The sequence below is a fragment of the Typha latifolia genome, chromosome 10 (genome assembly GCF_019914945.1).
Source record: "Typha latifolia isolate L0001 chromosome 10, TyphaL0001v2, whole genome shotgun sequence".
Classification (NCBI taxonomy): domain Eukaryota; kingdom Viridiplantae; phylum Streptophyta; class Magnoliopsida; order Poales; family Typhaceae; genus Typha; species Typha latifolia.
Genome location: NC_133095.1, coordinates 4,735,616 through 4,756,573, shown reverse-complemented (window position 1 = coordinate 4,756,573; position 20,958 = coordinate 4,735,616). Strand labels below are relative to the sequence as shown.

Here is a 20,958-nt window from a genome sequence, read left to right as displayed (position 1 = left end):
GGTGGCATTTATAATATTTTAAAAGTTTACGGTGTCAAATATAATATTTAAAAAAATTTCAGTGACAATATATATTAGATCATTAGATTGGTTGACATACCTATCGGTCTTAAAACCATTTTTAATCCTTTGAAATTGTTTTACATCACTAAATCCTCTCAAGTTTTAACTAGGGTCTTCATATAAAGTTTTTCGTAGCCTTCCCAGATGTGAGCAATTTAAATAATAAAAAATACTTATTACCTTTGAGCTATTTTTCTTTCATCTTGGAGTGTTTTTTTGGTTTTTAGACCATTTAAACCGAGCATCATTTGCCAAGATTTTGACCAAACAAAGCATCCCCACAAAATTATTTAATGCAAGGAACGCGAGAAATGCATGATTATTTAATTTATATTTATCTTATTCTAAATTCAATATCTTTTTCCTAATTTATTTCGATTTAACATAATAAAACACCTTTTGATTTAAGAGGTGGACTACACGAGTAAATAAATTTATCTAATCTATGCTATCTTTCATCTTTGGCATGAATTGGATTTTAGATTACTTTATTAAAAGGACAAACGCAATGAAGAAGTAAACAATGCAACAGAAAATATAACCTCAATACAAATTAAAATCTATTTGAGATTAGATCGTACCATCACAAGTACAAAATAGCAAACACTTGCTAAGGTGGTCAGCTCTTGCAGAAGAAAGGTGGACAAGTAGGAACATTGTTTGATAAGGGCATAAAAATTCCACATCTACCAAATGGATGCAGATCTTGCCAAAGAAAATTTCGCTGGGCAAAACTTGTCATACAAGTAGCACACCATTTATGCAACCATCATTCTCCGGATTATTTGTAACTTGTGCGTATTTACCTACAACCATTAGAAAGAGGGTGATCAAAAGACTGGGAGAAATGGCGAATTAGCTCGAACGCAATGAGGACAAGTTTCTCACCCCAAACCACTTTTCCAGCAGGAGTAACAAGACCAAGCTCGCTAACATTCACCTGACAGGAGAAACAGTGAGGTTTAAAGAGATGCCGCAACCAAAATAGATACATAACGGAAACGTCTTGATATGTCGCTTCAGTTATCTAAGAGAGTTAAACACAACAACCGTCTATTAAAAGAGCAGAAATCTGTTTACAGACTTGTTTTCTCAACAAAAAAAAAAAAGCAACAAAGATTTACATTTACATGGCATGTAACAGAACAGGTAAGAAAAGATGCTTTCAAGTAAAACATAAGTCTCTTAAGACTATTTTAAGGAACCAGCACAAAACAAACAAAAGATGAAGATTTTTTACCTCAATGATGGTTCCCTTTGTTATGACACCAAGAGATGTGTACATTGGACCGTTCGGGTTCTTCTTTATCCCAATTATCTCAAGATTAAAAGTGCATTTTAATTCAGGGTGTGTCACATGAGCTTTGGTGAACCGCAAGCCCATAGGACGGATGAAGCGCTCGTATTTTGGTGGTTTTCTTGTAAACCCTGGTCCGACGAAGGTTGCTTTAGTGACCATTCTCTTCCACTGCTTGGCTGGTACAGCAAAGAAAGTATAAGAAGATATCATAAGCAGGTCAAAACTTGTGCCATTTCTAACTCCCCAAGTTTAACAATCCTAATTCATCTTACATAAAGCAAAATTTGGACTAGTATCATAATGCAGAAATTCTCAACAAAAACAATAAAATAACACAATTAGAAATCATACTAGAACTTGTACAAGATCAGAATCTTAGAAGTAACAAAACACTTAATAATTGAGCATTTAACAACTACTAGGGAGAAGAGAGAAAAAAAAAAGGGTAGTCATATCTACATAAATATTCATATTGAAAAAAGCACAAATTATCTGAAATGTGGCATGTCTTGTTTAAAGATTCTATTTAACAGAATGCTGGTTATGTTTTTCATTTTGATTCTCTTAAGGCATTCTTCCACAAACAAAACTATAAGTTTTATAGATTGTGCAAATCCAGGAAAATAGTTGGATTAAATAAAAACTACTGTACAATGTTCTTCCTTCAGCAAGCAAGTAGAACAAATGTTCAAATGAACTGCCTATAACAAAATTTCAGTACTTCTCCACTCATAGTCATATTATGATTTAAAAGTGATATATTATGCTTAATTCTTGAGGCAATGATAACTTGAAATAAGTATGGAAGGAAAAGCAAGAGATAAATCAATACAGGATGCTTGTTGTTAAAATGATGCTACTAGATACTAGTTTTCCCAGATTAAGAGCCAGGTGTCCTTGGAAAATAATAGCACGAACAAACTTCAACAGTTACTTACTTTTCCGTTTGCCAGTACGAAGAACTTTAAACATCTCTTCTTCAGCAACAGGCCTGACCTGAAAAGGAGATTTTTTTTTATTTACTTTTCAGCAATGAGAACAATTAAATGATGAGAAGAAGAACAGTTTGCTGGCCATAAAAGAACTAGCAATAAGAAACCATCTCGAAGAGAATTGGATGATAAGATTCTTAGAATAGTACAAAATCAAACATTCGGTTATGTGAATGGTCCAAAGAATAAGATAGCATACCTTTGGCAGAGGAACATCCCATTTGCCAGCTTTTTCCTTCCTCTTTTGTTTGATTGTATTGCTAAGAACCTATGAGAATAAAAAATAGAATCAGTATCAACCAGATAAACATAGTGTACCATTTGTACTCAAACAAAAGAATGTGACTTAAAAATAAGCATAAATTATTACTTTTGCACGTGTTGTTGTGTCACGATCTAGCAAATAGGCAGGAATAGCTCCATCATGAACATTATCATCCACCTTGCGTCTGGTTGATGACTCATCGTGCATAGCAAGCCTAAAGAATCAAAGCAAATCAATGCGCTATATCTTACAATGGCAGAAATATTGAGTACATAATAACCTTAAATTTCTTATCAAATGCATTTATATATATGTAAAAGAAAAAGAAAGGAAAAGATTCATCATCAAGTTGATTATCCACTATCCAAGCTACGGAGAACAAAGATTGTTTTACAGTGCAACTCAAAAACTTTATACATCGCATAAACATCACCAAATACTTAAAATATCATATAAGATGGCGATACATTCTCCAGAAACCTGAGATGTGGAGCCACTCAGGTTATGTACTATCAAACATTACATGAGGATATGCTGCTTCCTCTAATTCTCCACATCCATGAGAATTCCTTTTTTCTTATAGTAGGTAGACATTTGTAACCAATTCTTTTCCCTAGCACAACTCCAAAAGAGAAAAAGATAGAAGAAAAATGACACTTGCTCTTCTCTTATCTGGATAAGATCAGAGTAGAGAACTACAAAAGTTCCCTTCCCTACTCTTCTGTTCTCTCCAATTCTGGAGAGAACCATAAGGGGAAAGACTCTGCTTCCATTAAAGCAAGCACTTTGGATAGCCTATATATTCTTTTCTATTCTCTCTCTTTTTCTCCCACAAATTTAATCCAAATGGGAGAAAATCGTTTTCTTGCATACACATATCTACCTTGATACAGAATATTGTGATCACATATGACATCTACAATCTAAACAATGTAGCAATGCAGATTTAGAAGCATAAAAGTAAAAGTTCCATTGGACCAAGTGCAGAAGAACCTAAACCAATTTAACGAATCACAATATATTACGCATTATGCTTCTGAATAAGAGGTGACACATGGAAGCTTCCAATGTGGAAAGGTTTCCTCAACCTCCTCGTTGTATTTCACGATGTGAATCAAATACTATTATTTAGCTTTCTTTTGGCACCAAGTTTGTGCCTTCCATCAAAAGGTACTACCTAATATATTAATCTAAAACACACTTTATTCTACAATTTAAAAAAGTTTCCCAATAATCAACTTAAATACTCCATCATATGAAAACTGATAGTTTTTGTTTATCATTTTCATCCAAGAATAACTTGTGAAATGGAAATACAGAATATGAATGCAACTGCAGGACTGTTAGCATGAAGAGGAAACAATACAAAGGCATAACAAAGCTAAAATCAGCCAAAACTAGAAGACTTTAATTTTGCTAAGATAATAGCCTACAATTCTACCAATAAGATCTACAGAGGCAAAAATTAATAACACGATAGTTAGGAGCTAACATAAGAATGTACCTTGTATCTTCCCAACAGCCCATCATTACTAAATCATGATCAGTCCAAAAGGTGTGACCTAAAGTACCCCAGGCATGTAGTTATATACTTATATTTTCTGAATTCAAATCCCTTTTGCCACAATAGGAGGAAAAATTATAGATCATAATAAGAATTAAAATTATGTTAATGAACCGGGTCTCTACAGATGCAAAAAAAATTATTATTTTATCACTAGATTCTATAATCCCAGCAGGCACGAACATACCTTAGGTTGTTCCTAAACCTCTTTCAACAATTTGTGTTATTTGTTTTCTCAGATTGTCTCACTTTACTCCTACTAGGCAGTTATCCACCAAGTTATCAAGAAAATATTTACATGTCACTAACTTATTGCCCTAACCAGTTATCACTACTCAAATTTCCTAAATCACCACTGCAAAAAGGATGAACGAATGTACCATTCTCTATCTTTATCTTGATCAAATAAGTAAATTCAGCATGAAAAATACTAAAATGACGGATGAAATCAAACTTCAGCAGAAAAAGGTCGTTAAAAATGCAAGCATGCTTACGTTTTCTTCATCAACGCCTTCTCCGCATACCGCTTCTTGGCAAACATCTTCCCTTTAATACCAAGGGTCTGACAGACAAGTACAACAAAATGCATCGTAAAGAACCAACCATAACGTATCAAACCGGAACGAAATCTGCTCATATTAGGATTCAAAGCTCTCACCTTTTGGGCCATAGCCGATCGTTTGTGTACTTCTCGAGCCTCCTTCTTCCGCTTCCGCTCGAAGTGGTCGAGACGGTAGCCATGGCGCTTCCTGTGAAGCTCTATGTAATCTCCTTGCGGCTAAATAAACAAGATTGCAGATGTACCATAAGAGAAGCCGAAATAGGACAGAAAATAAAAAAAGGAAGGATAAAAAATCGACTAACCATGGCGAGCAACGGCGGTGAGGAGAAACCCTAGCTAAGGTTTTGGGTGGAGAAGAAAGAGGCGTTTCCCACTTCTTTTCTTCGATATAAGAAAAGAATCAATTCGATTATCGTCCTCTTACGGGCCGGGCAGGGCCGGGTTCGGGTTCGGGTTCGGATTCGGATTCGGATTCGGGCCGGGATTCGGTTCGAACCTGACGTTTGTGATTAGCTTTCTCGGATCCTAAGGTTCTTTGATCCGAGTAGGGCTTGTTTTATTTTTTTTGGTGATTGGTGAGAAATTTGGGTAGTTATCTTTTAGATGTCCAAACTGAGGGTAGGATGGGGGATGTGATGCCGTACTTTATAATAAAATTATTACATTTTCTATCATATTTAGCTAGACTAAAGATCGCATTTAAAAATATTTATTATAAATAAAGTTATAGATAATTAGATAAATTTTTTAATATATTTAAAATAATATTGATTAAATTTCAGATGATAAAAATAAATATATTTGTTATATATTTATTATCTAAAATCTAATCGGGATTATTTTTTGACGCGTTACAAAGCTAATCCAGTTATCTATGATAATTTTAAATTTAAAAATAATATAAATAAAATTATAGTAAGTGAAATGAATTTAGACCTAGTAGGTATTTATGTGGAAAATATGGTGATAATTTTTTTAATTTAAGTAAGTATAATTAACCTATTTTCTTAATTTTGATACAAATTCGAGTACAAATAAGAATCCAATAGGCTTATATAGAAGAGGCCCAATCTTCCTACAAGACCTTCGGCCTTCGGGTTTAGTGTCTCTCTCTCTGCTCTCTTTCTCTCTCTCCCCAAAACGAGTGCTCCAATAGTTCCATTTCTTCCCGGCGATCGGCTCCTCTCCCTTTTTTCGGTCTCTCGATAGCTTCTTTCTCGGAGAAGATCCCAAATAGAGTTCGTCGAGGCAACAACGAGGTACTTGGCAATAGTTGTTGATCTTACTACACCAATTTCTTTTTGTTTACTAGTTTGGATGCCCTTCGAATCGATTTCGTTGTTGATTCGTGTCTGCTATCGTGGTTGAAAGGAAAGGGAAGAGTAAGATGTAGAAGGGAAAGACGAAAGGAGTAATTACTAAAGAAGCAAATGATCATGGTGGATTTTATGTCATTTTAGGTTGTGTTTCTGCATGTAGTCCTATGACCTCTGAATCTCCTCCATTGCTAACTTATCTAGTAATGACCCATGAACGAAAGCTTCGCCTGCTAATGCAAATTCAGATAGCTTGGAACGGGTTGTAGAAAGTAGAAAGATAAACAATGATCGTATCTGGCGACATTACTAGTTTAACTGTAGATTTACTCATTGAGTAGCTTTTTAAGGGTTTCCTGGTCTTTTATTGTTCTATATTTTTCGGTCCAACTTGGCAGTAAGTGGTTATATCTAATTGGATTATAGTGTGCCTAATGGATCTTTTTGTTTTTCTTACCTCGTGGTCAACTTCTTTTCCTTTTCTTGTTCTGCATCTATAAGATGTCTAACCAGCTTGCATTTTTCTCGATTCTGCACTTTATACATTTTGCTCAAAAGATAAAGGCAACATCTTATTTTTTGCAATTAGAATTTTAAAAAATAAACCATAGATCTAATGGATTTGTACTATTGCGAAATTGCATTTGGCAAATACTATTCTCTTTCCCTTCAATTTGAAGGATCCAAATTGAATGAGTTAAAGATTCTAACCTAAACCCAGATATATGATAGAAAGAAATGTCCAGACTAATAAAGTCCTATAGTGTTTGATGCTAGAAAACTTTGTCTACTTAGAAAATTGGATTCAGAGTATATATTCCATGAACTCTATTTTATCTCCCATTCATCGGCATCCTCTCTCTCTCTCTCTCTCTCTCTCTCTCTCTCTCACTATTTCTTAACTTAATGGTATGGGTTAGTTCTGATAACTTATGGAACCTTGCCTTAAATCAAGATCTTCCCTTAACTCTCAATTCATGTTAATAGAAATATAGTACAATTCATTTATACGGAAATAACAACTGTCGTTGACAAGAGTGGAACCATAATAGCCGGAATTTTAATTTGTCTGTTCTTGGAAAGTACCAATTAGGAACCAAAGGGGAGGTCATACTAATATTCCAATCACACTTGTTTGGCATAAGTTGGTATTAACAAAGAGCAGGCTATTGCTTCAAATCATGAGGTTGTATAATTTTTTTCTAAAATACTGTTTGTTTAACCTCCTTCATTTTTGCCTCAGAATACCACCATCAATGACTAATCTGTAACAATTCTTTTATGGGACACCTGATGGGATGGGGTTGTGTAGTGCCCCTTCCTTGTCCCTGTGGCTTCACTCCTGCTTATATCACGATGCAGTTTCCCTTCATTGCCCCTGTGGCTTCACTCATGTTCATATCATGGTCTCTTGATGTAGGGACACTTAAAAGGAGCAAATGCAGAGCTGAGGAAGGATAAAATCCTCCAACGTCCAAAAGACTTCTTGTTCCTTGTTGTCCAAATGTCCCGTCTCTCACTCTCTGGCTAATCTCCTACTTTTTGTCACACCCTCTTGATGTAGATTCAGTTAAAAAGAGCAAATTCAGATCCTAGGAAATATCAAATCCTCCACTGTCCAAACTATACCTTTGTCTCCCTTTGAAGCACATTAACACAATAAGCAAGGGAGAAGACACATACCAATTACTGATGGGACATAAAGATTGAGATCTCTCTCTATGTCATTTAAACAGAAAAGAAGGAAAAGAAAGGTGTTTCTTGTTTGGGATTTACTGATCAAATGAACAATACACCACACAAGACAAGGAATTACCTTTTCTTGATTTATTGTCCATGCTAAAGAGGCTTGTTTTAAAAGGGGACTAAGCAGAACAGCATTTTGCATGATGGAAAGCTCGTCTACTTTTCAGTTAAATTTGATTTCATGAGTTCTGCAACAGATGTACATGAGAAAGTACAACTGTTGGAAATATCACAATATGATCTCCTGGATAATCCACCAAATAACTCATGGAGGAATTGTGTATGCAATAATCTACTAACGAGGAAGTTATTTAGGGGCGATCACCTCAAGAAGTTATATATATTTCAACGATTAGTAGAAATTTCATGCATATGAGGAGGTATCATCTTACTTCTATGTGTGAACAAATTTAATAGAAAAAATTACATTATGGGTTTCATGTGGGTTCAACTATGAAGCACAGATACTTCGTTTGCCCCTTCGTACCAATATCCGATACGTATCGGATACTGATACGGCCAGATACGTATCGAATACGGCCAGAGGAGTATCCGAATTTAAAAATAATAATTTTACTTTTCCGATACGGCACGATACGGCAAGATACGGCAAGATACGGCTCCGATACTTTTCTTGATCATCCAATCCTTTTTCTTTTTTCTTTTTGTGCTAAAAGATGATATAAAATATATACTCTATATGTATATACAATTGTCTAATCCTTCATGATACTTTAAGGCTTTGTTTATTTGATAATGAATTAAACATATAACTTGAAACCTATTTAAAGATCTAAATTAGTTGTAGACTAATAGTTGAATTAGGTTTTAATGTTTCACTAACATTTTAAGTTTCATATCAGTTTCTATTACAATATTATTCTAAAGTTTTAGGCATGTAGATATTAAATATGTAGCTTTCTTTCCTTTTATTTTATCATTTATGGGATAATTATTTTTTACCATATATTATATTGGTTGACAACAAATCAAAAATATGTTATTTATTTATTTATTGGCGTATCCATGTCGTATTCGTATCCTACTTTTAAAAATTTATCGTATCCCTGTATCCGTATCTCCGTATCCCCGTATCCCGTATCCGTATCCATGCTTCACAGGGGTTCAATGACCCTGTGGACTACATGATCAGACAATTTATTGATGGGGGCGTCTAGTGATTTATTATTCGGATTGCTCATGATTTATATCTTCTTGTTTTGATTTGTGTGTCACTACATTGCAACTTCAAAACTATTTCTAATTGGATAATTGGATCTATTTGGATGTTGCTCTTTGATGGCACCATAGTAGTGGTGACATTTATTGTAAAATCTGTGTTCTCTATTTTTTCTTTATTTCCTAATTTATATATTTATATATATTTTTTAATTTTATCTCTATTTTAAGCTTTGCCAAAATGTGAGACCACCGAAAGACAAAATGCTAATTGCATTCATAATGACAATTGGATATCTGAACTTCAACTCTTTACTTATTTTAGTATCATACAATAGGATTTAGTCCTCTGAAATATCTTCAAAACTAGGGAAGGCACAAGACAGGTGAAAACGACAATTTTTGATAACTAGAGTTTTTCTTTCTTTTAGAATAAATAAGCCAAAGGAATTTCAGCAATCTACTGAAGTTATGTCATATTGATAATTATGATAGTAAAATCTAAGAAAACGTGAAGCCAAAGTATGCACCGATACTAATTAAAGCTTCATGGAAGAGATAAGAATCCTAGTTTGTCTAGGTAAAGAAGATATAAAAAGTCAAAATTCAAATCAAGGTCAAACGGTCAAATACAAATCTTAATTTGATCAGAACAGTCAAATCCTTTTGGGATTAGGAAAATTGAATACTAATCAAACTAGGAAAACCAAACTCAAGTCTGAGAGTAAAAACTAAGAGTAGGACAGCCAAAGCCGAGAAGAAATGGAAAAAGTAAACACAACACAGACAACCATGATTTTTCTTTAACTTGGAAAACCTCTCAATGCATTCAGAGAAAAAAAACCACGAATTCATTCAAATCAGATCAATCTATATCAATAATTTGTAGATATATGAATTACTTACTACACTTTAGACAGTCTGTCATCTAACTGTTGAAGTTCAACTTCTCTTGCTCGAAGTTTGTTTTGATTAATTATTCTCTGATTAGATTGTCTTTGCTTTTAATTTGTATTATGTCTTCCCAGATTGGCTCTGAAACTCGTTGGTGGTAGGTGGTAGTCGATTCAGCTCATCCTATGCTCTTGATTAATCTCAGATGGAGAAACAACACTTGAACATGTGTAGGTGGCTCTCGTCACATTGGATGTTAAGTGAGCTCCATGAGGGAAACTAAAAATCTCTAAGTATGAGACTTGAATTCACTTAAGTTCTCAATGGATGGATGATCTCTCTTTAGCTTCTGGGGTCTTTAATTAGAGGTGAGAATCATCTGTTCTTTGTACTAGGAGAACCACTAAAGGAAACTTCATGTCTAAATCTGTTTCTGAATTTTCTTTTGTTGTCCTGCATATGCTGTCCAATGTCTTTAAGTATCATCAGGACACCACTTAAATTTTCTCTGGTTTCTAGATGCCCTTAATCCTATCCGGACAAGATTCTAAAAACAGCTACTGTACAGGCTTTTCTTGGAACATTGACTTGATTTTTCATATGATCTCACATTCCATAAGATATGTGACTTGACATACATTTTAATCTAATTTGTATAACTCTAATAAATGTAATTTTGTCCACGAATTTGCCAGTATAAAATAAATGTACTTACAAATTCTATCATGTAATGGCTATGTCTAATCTTGATTAATGGAGATCTTAGTGGTTATTGTTATGCTGTAAGTTAGTTGGCTGAGATCTGTGTGTGTGTGTGTGTGTGTGTACTGATTGAACGCTTTATATCTATTTAAACTTGACAGAGCAAGTTCTTTTGTTAAGAAAAAGATAATTAACAGGTGAGCCATACCATACTAGCAATGTAATAAGTTGTCATACTCAGAATCTACCTGTTAGGAAATCCCAAACAGGGCAGTTATTTCTAATGTCCCCCTTGCACCAACTTCTCTGATGCTATGTCGTCATTCTGCAAGGACTTGCAAGTCGACTGAAGGATGTGAAGTTCCAAGCAATGTGGATTCGACAATTCATAGCTAAACCTAAAGTTGCTGGCATTTTCAAGCAAATAACTATTTGTGGAGAGGAAGTTCATTTACTATTATATAGCATAACATATTACACATTCAAAATTATTTCTCTTAGTTGCAAATAATTGTTTCCTCTATTGTTTTGCGCTTAGGTACCAGCGAGACATGTTACCGCCACTAAGTACTCACTAACAATATGGTATTCTTTTGTTCTGAATTCCAGATAATAGAGCTTCTGTATTTTTGCTGGACTAAGCTTATAATACCTTGTCAGAAGTTATAACTTATGAGGTATCAAACACATTTTACTTTTATCTACCACTGAATTTTTTCAGACTCTATTTTCTTCTATCTTGATTGGTTATACTAGGCTTGTACTTGGCTGCCTGTTCCTTTTCTCTCATCAACATAGTTATTGGAATCGCCATCTTAAAAAGCGGCCATGTGCTTGCTTAGGTGGTGGCGATGAGTAAACTACTCTGCATAAGCTTGTGAGGTCTAACCACATATAGGTCTGCGGTTGCATATGCATAAGTGTCCACCAATGCCAGCGTATGCACATGACAACTATAAAGTTGCATTGTTTTTTCTACATAGTCGATTTCTTTTCCAGCACCCAATATGGGTCGGCCTGGACTAAAAGCAACATGAAATGCATGGGATAGTGTGTACTTCTATAATTCTTTACTGACCTTTGACCAGATTAGGATTATTCATTTTGGTGAAATTGGAAATAATTGTTCATGAAGATAACTAATATATTTAGGGCTTCTCTAGAATCATGTGTTTTAGAAATCCCACCTGCCACTGGTTGTCTGAGGACCCATGATGATAAACAACAAACTTGTACTCTTTTTGCAAATCTACATTTCACATGTGGAGATGACTTTGTTCACTTTGCTTCTCTTAATGTTCCAATTTTATAACCTTGCTTTTCGCTACCCAATAATGACAAGTAAATGGACATTCTGGTGATATTGTGGCGCTAATCTTCAATCATTCTCCGTCTACTTTATTATATAAATCAAATTCATTTGTTGGTGTTGGTTCAATGAAATGGCTGATATTGACAATACAAATAGACGACCTTGTGCTTAGGTATTTGAACAAATGGGGTAGTTGTGATGCTGAGGAGCAACTCTTATATTAATTTATGACTGAAGCCATTGTCATTATCACTTTGTCTTTGCTTGTTTTCTAAAGTTCCTGAAATTTGAGGAACTATGTCAGTTAGTTTTAAACGTAGAAATTGTTGACCAAGATTCTTCAGGTGTATATTCTTGTCATGTGCAGGGTTGTCATTCTATCGATTGTTCAGATGCAAGAATAATGTCAGAAGCTAGAGCAATGCTAGAGGTTTATGATGATCCCTCAGAACAAAGGTCATTCTCTCAGGAAGACACTAGCAGCGCAGAGGAATCTCCGGAGGATACACGGCTTTCATTGGAAACTTCAAATGACACCATCCCTTATATTGGCCAAAGATTTGTGACACATGATGCTGCATATGAGTTTTATAGTGAATTTGCAAAGCGTTGTGGCTTCTCTATTCGTCGTCATCGTACAGAAGGAAAAGATGGGGTTGGAAAGGGACTCACAAGGCGGTACTTTGTGTGCCATCGTGCTGGCAATACTCCTTCAAAAGCAGCAAGTGAAACTAAACCACAAAGAAATCGAAAATCTTCTCGTTGTGGTTGCCAAGCATACATGCGGATCAGCAAAAGCACGGATATGGGCATTCCTGAATGGCGTGTCACAGGCTTTGCTAACCACCACAATCATGAACTGCTGGAACCAGATCAAGTACGCTTTCTTCCAGCTTATCGCACCATTTCAGACACTGATAGAACCCGCATCTTGATGTTCACAAAGACCGGCATTTCTGTGCAGCAAATGATGAGACTAATGGAGCTAGAGAAGTGTGTTGAACCTGGAAATTTGCCTTTTACTGAAAAGGATGTGAGAAATCTTATACAATCTTTTAGAAAGGTAGACCAGGATGAGGAGACTATTGACCTCCTCAAAATGTGCAAGAATATCAAGGAAAAGGATCCCAACTTCAAGTATGATTTCAGTGTAGATGCTGATAACAGGCTGGAGAATATTGCTTGGTCATATGCCTCATCGGTCCAATTATATGAGATCTTCGGTGATGCAGTTGTGTTTGATACAACTCATCGTTTGGCTGCTTTTGATATGCCAGTTGGAATTTGGGTTGGCATGAACAATTATGGAATGCCTTGCTTCTTCAGTTGTGTGCTTCTAAGAGAGGAGAATGTCCGATCCTTCACATGGGCATTACAGGTAAAATTCTAAAACCCTTATTTTTTGTTAACTCTTTCTTCTCTAAGCCTTCTTCTGGTGGCAGGTTTTCCTGAGCTTCATGAATGGAAAGGCTCCACGGACAATTTTAACTGATCAGAATATGTTTCTTAAAGAAGCATTAGCTCTTGAGATGCCAAGCACGAAACATGCCCTCTGCATATGGCTTATAGTTGCAAAATTCCCATCTTGGTTTAATGCAGTTCTTGGAGAGCGGTACAATGAATGGAAAGCCGAGTTCTATAAGCTCTATAATATGGAAAGTGTTGATGACTTTGAACTGGGATGGCAGGAGATGGTGAACTCATTTGGACTTCACACAAATAGACACATTGCTAATTTGTTTGCTTTTCGAACACTCTGGGCATTACCATATTTGAGAAGTCATTTCTTTGCAGGAATGACTGCGACAGGTCTATCAAAGTCAATAAATGCTTTCATTCAGCGGTTCTTAAGTGCACAAAAACGTCTTGCACATTTTATAGAACAGGTGTGCCTCTGAGTTCCTGGAGTTTTTATCTACTCGTTAATAAAGACTCTTTATTAGATTACAAAATTTGTGCATGATATGTGGAAGCATACAGCTTGGGCATTAAGATCAAAGAATGATCATAAGTGACTAAAGCTTAAGCTTTTAACACTATGGTTTCTCTTGACATCCTAAAACATGGATCTTGGTATATTTAAATGTTTTATTTCATTGAAGTTTAAATATTTAACTGCCCAAAGTGAAGAAAAAAAATGATTATGACACCTCTTGTTTCATAGGTTGCTGTAGCTGTTGATTTTAGAGACCAAGCTGGTGAGCAGCAAACCATGCAACAAACTCTACAGAATGTTGCCCTCAAAACAGGTGCTCCCATGGAAGCTCATGCAGCTGCAGTTCTCACTCCCTATGCTTTCAGTAAGCTGCAAGACGAGCTTGTCATGGCTGCCCACTATGCGTCTTTCCAGATGGAAGAAAATTGCTTTCTTGTCAGACATCATACAAAAATGGATGGTGGACGGAAGGTGATTTGGATCCCAGGGGAAGAATTGCTTTCTTGCAGCTGCCGTATGTTTGAGTTTTCAGGAATTCTCTGCCGACATGCTCTCCGAGTTCTTTCAATGCTCAATTGCTTTCAGATTCCAGACCACTATCTACCTGTTCGATGGCGTCGAATCAACTCGCTGCCTTCAAAGGTAGTGCAAGGAGCTGTTTCAACTGAGCAGGCTGAGAGAGTACAAACACTGCAGTCAATGGTCTCATGTCTGATATCAGAAGCAGCCAAGTCAAAAGAGCGAATGGATATTGCATCGCAAGAGATATCTATTCTCTTGTCTCGCATAAGACAGCATCCTGTTTCAACAAATTGTTCAAGAGATGGTGTGCATAAAGGTTAAAAAGTTGTTTCATTCTCAGATCATTATCACAGAAAAGATGAAGATTAGCTCATCGAGAGATTGCCGACCTTTTATTGCAAGAATTGGAGGCTGCATATAAGCTAATGGAGTTCAAGTGGCTGATAGGCGCAATTAGGAGCTGAGTACACTGCAGCTGGATTTTGGCACCTACACTGATGCAGAACATTATGCAAGCTCTAGTTTTTGAAGTTTCTTGATCCTCAATGATGTATCTTCCACAGCTCTTTTGAATGTGTATTTTGTGCCATGAGTTCGTCTTATGCTTACCTTCTTTTACCATTAATGGTCTATGTGTGCTTGCTTTCAGAACAAATTCCATTTAACTTGTTCTTGATGGCTGGACCCACATTTATAGATGCCGAAGCAAGAGGCAGTAATTGCATTATTGTCAACATCCAAATTTTCAACAAAGGCTGATTATCCCCAGCTTACTGTTTTGATTAGCCAAAGAGCGAGAATAGAATAGGATAAATACGGTGATAAAAGTAGTTTCGCCTCTCTTTTTTTATGGAACTATTTATTCTAGGTTTGTGCATAGTCTACGCCACTCAATAAAATGGGGATAAGCAAGCACCAGGATGAAGCTGATGATGGGGTAGATGAACAGCCTCTCCTCGCAGAAGAAGAAGAGGACTCTCCCCAACCAAACCAATGGTTGATTAATGCCATATCATTTCTTGAAATGGTAGAGGATCCACTAGCAAGAGGGGAGCTCTTCTGTCTTAGATCTTATTACTATGCATGTATGCATTCTTCTGATATTGTCGTCCTCATTGAAACCGACCTCACTCAACAAAAGTTCCGCCGGCGGGATCATGATCAACGGTGTCGAGTTCCTCCCAAATCATGTATGTCACGGTCTCAGTCATTGATTTGTTAATGCTGGGGATCTCCTTTGGTTGGTAGCTGGTAATTTATCAATGGTAGTTCTCCGCGAATTCCTTCTTCACCTGGTGTAACAACTGATATGGAGTTGCTCGTATTCTTATTTGCCTTTCTTGATTGCTTTTTGCGAATTTGAACAATTATATAGGACTCATTTATGTACGAATGGTTTTGATTTGACTACCGTGAGGTAAGAGACATTGTGGCCAATTTGTGGTGTGATGTTTGGTGGCCTATTAGCCAAATTCTCTTTTGTCATTTTTCGTTCTTGTTTGTTGAATGTGGCTTTATTGGTGTCCTCCTAGTGGAATCAAAGTAGATTGGGTAGGTCTGAGGTTAATTGAGATAAGATGTAGGCAGGCATCTCAGCTTTAGACTAGAGAGAGAGAGAGAGAGAGAGAGAGAGAGAGAGAGAGAGAGAGAGAGAGAGAGAGAGCTCTACCCTCTTCTTTGTGAGGATGAATAGTTGCTCCCTGGCCATTGCAGGTGTGTCGCCCTCGTTCACAAGATCAATTGGATCCCGAGTCAATTGGATCCGCGATGGTGATATGAATACCACTTTTTTTTCATGTCTGCCAGGATTCATTACCGGCGTAATTCTATTGCTTTGGTGTCTTTTGATTATGATTTTGTAGTTACTAAATCTTTACTTACTTCGATGATTTTGTAAGTTTTTATGGTAATTTATGGGGTCCCAAAGTCGTGGTACCCATTACATGGATAATGAGGCTAGGAAGTCATGGGTAGGGTGTGTAAACTAGTCGAGCTTGAGCGACCTTAGCTCGGCTCGAGAGGAAGAAAATCTCGACCCTAATCGAGCTCGAGCTAGAAAAGTTCGGCTCAGCTTGTCTTCAACTCGATGAGGCACTGGCTAGGTAAGAAAATTTAGGATTAATTATGTTGATATGCTAAACTTTTTTAGGTTACAATGTCACCCATAAACCTTGGTTTAAAGTGAAACAGGTAATGGCAGTGACAAAAAATGCATAATGACCAACTATACCCCTAATATTAATATATCACAATATTATTAATTTTAAAAAATAAATTAAAATATTAAATATTTTACCATCTTCTCTCTCCTTACTCTCTTCTCTCTTCTCTCTCCGGTGGCCTCCCATCCCACGCAGCTTGGCGCAGAGCTCACCGCGGCCCCCCCTCCCACATGGCGCGACAGCGAGCTTGCCGCAGCCTCCCCGTCCCACGGCCTCGCTCGGTGTCGTTGCCGAGGCTACTCGGCTCCTCGCCGGTGCACATGCGCAAGCGACCAATCAAGAAGGCGAGGCCGGAGAGCGTGGCCTCGCTTGCTGTCATTGCCAAGGCTGCTCGGCTCCTCGTCAGCGCACGTGCACAAATGACCAATCAAGAAGGCGAGGCCGGAGAGCGCGGCCTCGCTCGCTGCCGTTGCTAAGGCTGCTCGGCTCCTCACTAGCGCACATACGCAAGAGGCCGAACAAGTTGGTGAAGAAGCCGAACCCAAACAACTCGACTAGCTCGGCCCTTGCCCTTGCCATCACTGCAGGTAGAAAGCTCTACAGTCGATTTTGCTGGCGTTGCCGCTAGTCGATGTTGCCGATAGTGAGATGGGGGAAGGGGGAGGAGGGCAAACCGACGGCAAAGAGGTTGGTCGGCTGGTTCCTTGCTATTGCAAGCCAACAGTAGGGAGGCAATGTCGGTTGCCGACGATGGTGAAGGGGTGGTCGACGATGGTGAAAGGGCTGTCGGAAATGGTGAAGGGAAAAGTAGCTGATGATGGAGGGGGTGGAAGAAGTAAATTTTGATAATAAGTTAAATTTAATTATAATAGTATATATCCTTTTATGTTAATTTAATTAAAAGGCTTATGAGGGAATCTAGGTCATTTGTAAGAAATATGAGTGCTACGTAAGCTAACTAGCCCAATTTTTCTCATGGCACACTAATAAAAGGGTGACATTGAAATTTCTCTAATATTTTTCTTCAATATTTAGAGGTGATATTGTAACCTAAAAAAGTTTAGGGAGTCTCCGTGAAAACCGAATATAGTTTAGGGAGTGTCAGCGTAATTAACCCTAAAATTAATTTCAACCAACTATGCTATCTAATATTTATGTATTTATTTTAGTCTATATATATATATATATATAATATCATCTAATATATTATACATGGAGCCTATTCGAGCCGCGCTCAAGCAAGTTGACTCTAGCTCGGCTCGGCTCGATTACCCTTTTGAGCTTAAAAATCTAGCTGAGCTCGAGCTCTAAACGAGCCGAACTCACGAGGGGCGATCTTTTTTGAGAGCCCTAGTCATGAGCACCATTCCATGGATAATTGGTTGATTTTGCCTTCTCTTAGTGCCTATCCTTATGGTGAAACTCCTAAACCATTATCTAAGGATAAGATAATTAAGTATGTCATTTGGTCTTTGCCAATTAGTACCTAGTAATTGGCAAAGCCCTTGGACCTATTGACTTGCAATAGTACTTGCTGAGTGTAGACTAATATTCTTTCGAACAGACAAATCTCATCTATCGGAGTTCATTACTTTTGAGAAATCCATCTTAGCAAACATATTCAAGATATGGCTTACTCGATCCATGTTGTAAATTCTAGGGAGCCCTTTTTTTATTAATAATATGCTTATTCGTATGAACTTAATTTCCTATGGAGTTCATCAATTGGATTTCAGCTTGCAATTCTTCTATATTATTTTTTACTTTGATCAATGGAAGCTCTACTCTTTAGTTTTTGGATAAGAATGGTATGAGGAAGGGAGATCATATGTCCCTTTATATATGTTTTTTTCTTAGTTGCGTATGTGTTTTCTTGTTTACTTAATGAAGTTATAGGTTGTGGCAAGATCTTGTCTCTTTTTATTGCTAATAGTTTAAACTTAACCACTTACTATATGCTGATGATTTGTTAATTTTTATTCATATTGATGAAAACTCATAAAAATCTCATTGAGGTGTTTAAAATGTTTGAATCTATTACCAAATTCCACATTAATCCACCCAAATCTCAGGTTCATTTACTTCCTAATATTAATTCTCTTGGTAAGAGTAGTCTATTGCACATTCTAAATATGAATAGGGGATGTTTCCCATTTAATTCCTCCAATATTTTCCCCTAAAAGGCTCCTTATTTTGGGATTATAAAGATCTAATTACTCATATGTATAATTCCGTAGTGTTACACTTGCTTAATTCAATGGTTAACTCTATTCCAGTCCACCTTCTTTCTTCTACTCGGTCGGTCTCCCCTCACAATGGTGGATCATATTACGAAGATTGCTTACAAGTTCTTATGAATTAAGGGCCATGGCAAATGTGGCATACACTTAATCAGTTGTGATAATATCACTCAACCTAAATTTTATGGTAACCTTGGCCATCGAAAACCACTCAATTGTTGCTAAGAAAATCTTGCTACTCTTCAACCACGATAATTTCTAGGTTTCAACTAACCTAGGCCAATTACATGTCCCTCGATCCTTTTGGGGGGCCTCAATTTTCAGCCTAGAGTTGGCACCTAAAATTGGAGGCAAATAATTTAATAAGAACTTTAATTTCTCTCTCCTAATCGAACGATTGAAATTTAATGATACTAAATAAAATTAACTGAAAGTACCGGTCATATAAATCGAAAGTACCGATCATTTTTCTAAATTATAAAGGTAAATTAGTCATATTTTATTTCTCTCTCTTAGCTATCTTTATTTTATAAAAGATAAAAATAATAATAAATTGGTAGAAGTTGACACTCCTATTATTAAGAAAATGATTATAAGAATAAATAATAATAATAAATAAATTCTAATTTGTTATCAATTAATCTAGTCACATATGTTAAATATCTTATATATCCTTTAATTTATCGACTAATAAAAATTATTTTTAATAACTAATTAATTAGTATCGAATCATTGCTCAAAATTGAAAGCACTCCGGCACACCAAGTTAGGGTTTTTGAAACATATCAAGAATGGTGTTGATACCTCATTACTTAATAATCAATGAATACTAACCATTCCACTTGCTAAATGATCATCCTCCTTAATATGAATCTAATCAACGGGATTCATTCCTCGGGGGAAATAGATTTTTGAGATCTTTCTTCCCTAGACGTGATCATTGGGCGGGCCGGGCCGGGCTAAAATATTCTAGCCCGTTACCGCCCACTAGCCCATTACATATTGGGCTTGGGTTGGGTACAATGGCTCTAAAATAATACGTTAAATATAAAATTATTATATTTTATTAGGCCGAGTTTAATGAGCTTATATGAAGATATTTTATTTATTTTTCATGGAAACATACATATATATTGATATATAGTTTACTAAATATCTAATGTGTGACTAAAATAATTATATAAATATGCATACATTATGGGTTGGGCTATAGATGAGAGTAGTGGATCGGGCTTTTAGGCTGGGCCCGGCGGGCAAAGGCTTAGCCAATGCTGCCCACTACCATATTGAGCTCGGGTCGGGCCGAGCCTAAATCGGGCTCAGGCTAGGCTTAGCCCAGTTAAAACCGGCCGGGTTTGGGCGGGTCGGGCCTAATAATCATGTCTATTCTTCCCTAGTGGTGGTGAGCGGGTGCTTATGATAGAACAATATGTGGATCTAGTAGAGTCTTACCCTAGAAACCTAAGTACTTTCAAAAGGAATTGCACTTTTCGTAATTAGTTAGAGCCCAAGGGTGCTTACAACTAGGTAATGTGGAAAACCCTCTACAAATCATAATGCTAGCCCTATGGTTTCAATGATTTATTATGTTATTTTGATGATAATAAAAAAATGAGTTAGTTACATTATTTTGATAATACCAAACAAGTTAAAATAGTATTTATCGGTCGAGAAATATTTTCTCTTGTATGATATCAATGTCAAGTCTTTTTTATTTAAATAGAAGATTTATTTAATTACGCTTTTTTAATATATAATTTTAAATTCTCAGATTTTAGTTTTTAAACTTATGTCACAATTTAGATATTACAAACCTATATTTCTAGAAAATAGATTCTTGACACTTGCCTAATTTTTTTGTTTATAGTTTCTATATAATAATCTAATAGATATGATATTTTAAATGTAAAAATTACACTCGATATTCTATAATTTTCATGTATATATCTAAAATTTAAATATTACATATATGCAATAGGGCATATAAGTTAACTATACAGGTTGTTTTTCATACTGATATTATTTGGACACATGTTTATTTTTTTAACCATAACTTTTCTCTTTTTAATATAATTCTTATTAGGTTAGAAAATAAAATTCAAATATCTACAATTTATCTTCTAGCCGTAAAAGTCCAATTCAACCTTTTTGTTTATCAACAAGAACTGCAAATTAAAATTAAAATCTAATTAGAATCTAAACA

The 20,958-nt window shown here is 36.1% G+C and overlaps 2 protein-coding genes across 8 annotated transcripts; one reads left to right on the top strand and one right to left on the bottom strand.

The window, feature by feature from the left end:
- Window positions 1-601: 601 nt before the first annotated feature.
- On the bottom strand, window positions 602-5,140 carry LOC140796362 (uncharacterized). The gene is made up of 9 exons (XM_073149363.1): window positions 5,049-5,140; window positions 4,843-4,962; window positions 4,679-4,746; window positions 2,726-2,834; window positions 2,555-2,623; window positions 2,302-2,359; window positions 1,304-1,539; window positions 952-1,003; window positions 602-869 (listed from the first exon to the last, which is right to left on the bottom strand). Exons 1-9 carry the CDS (start codon window positions 5,049-5,051, stop codon window positions 802-804), a joined length of 783 nt encoding a protein of 260 aa, XP_073005464.1. The 5' UTR covers window positions 5,052-5,140; the 3' UTR covers window positions 602-801.
- A 667-nt stretch (window positions 5,141-5,807) lies between these two features.
- On the top strand, window positions 5,808-15,121 carry LOC140796833 (protein FAR1-RELATED SEQUENCE 11). Of its 7 annotated transcripts, none has more exons than XM_073149978.1 (7): window positions 5,822-6,005; window positions 10,016-10,249; window positions 11,193-11,260; window positions 12,263-12,772; window positions 12,860-13,273; window positions 13,338-13,781; window positions 14,060-15,121. In XM_073149978.1, the coding sequence occupies exons 4-7, from the start codon at window positions 12,299-12,301 to the stop codon at window positions 14,672-14,674; spliced, it is 1,947 nt and encodes a 648-aa protein (XP_073006079.1). In that variant the 5' UTR covers window positions 5,822-6,005; window positions 10,016-10,249; window positions 11,193-11,260; window positions 12,263-12,298; the 3' UTR covers window positions 14,675-15,121. The 7 variants fall into 7 exon arrangements, with proteins under 7 accessions (XP_073006073.1, XP_073006079.1, XP_073006074.1 ...); XM_073149973.1 differs by adding an exon at window positions 7,483-7,568 and having other exon boundaries at window positions 12,263-13,273; XM_073149972.1 differs by having other exon boundaries at window positions 5,808-6,005; window positions 12,263-13,273.
- Window positions 15,122-20,958: the final 5,837 nt, after the last annotated feature.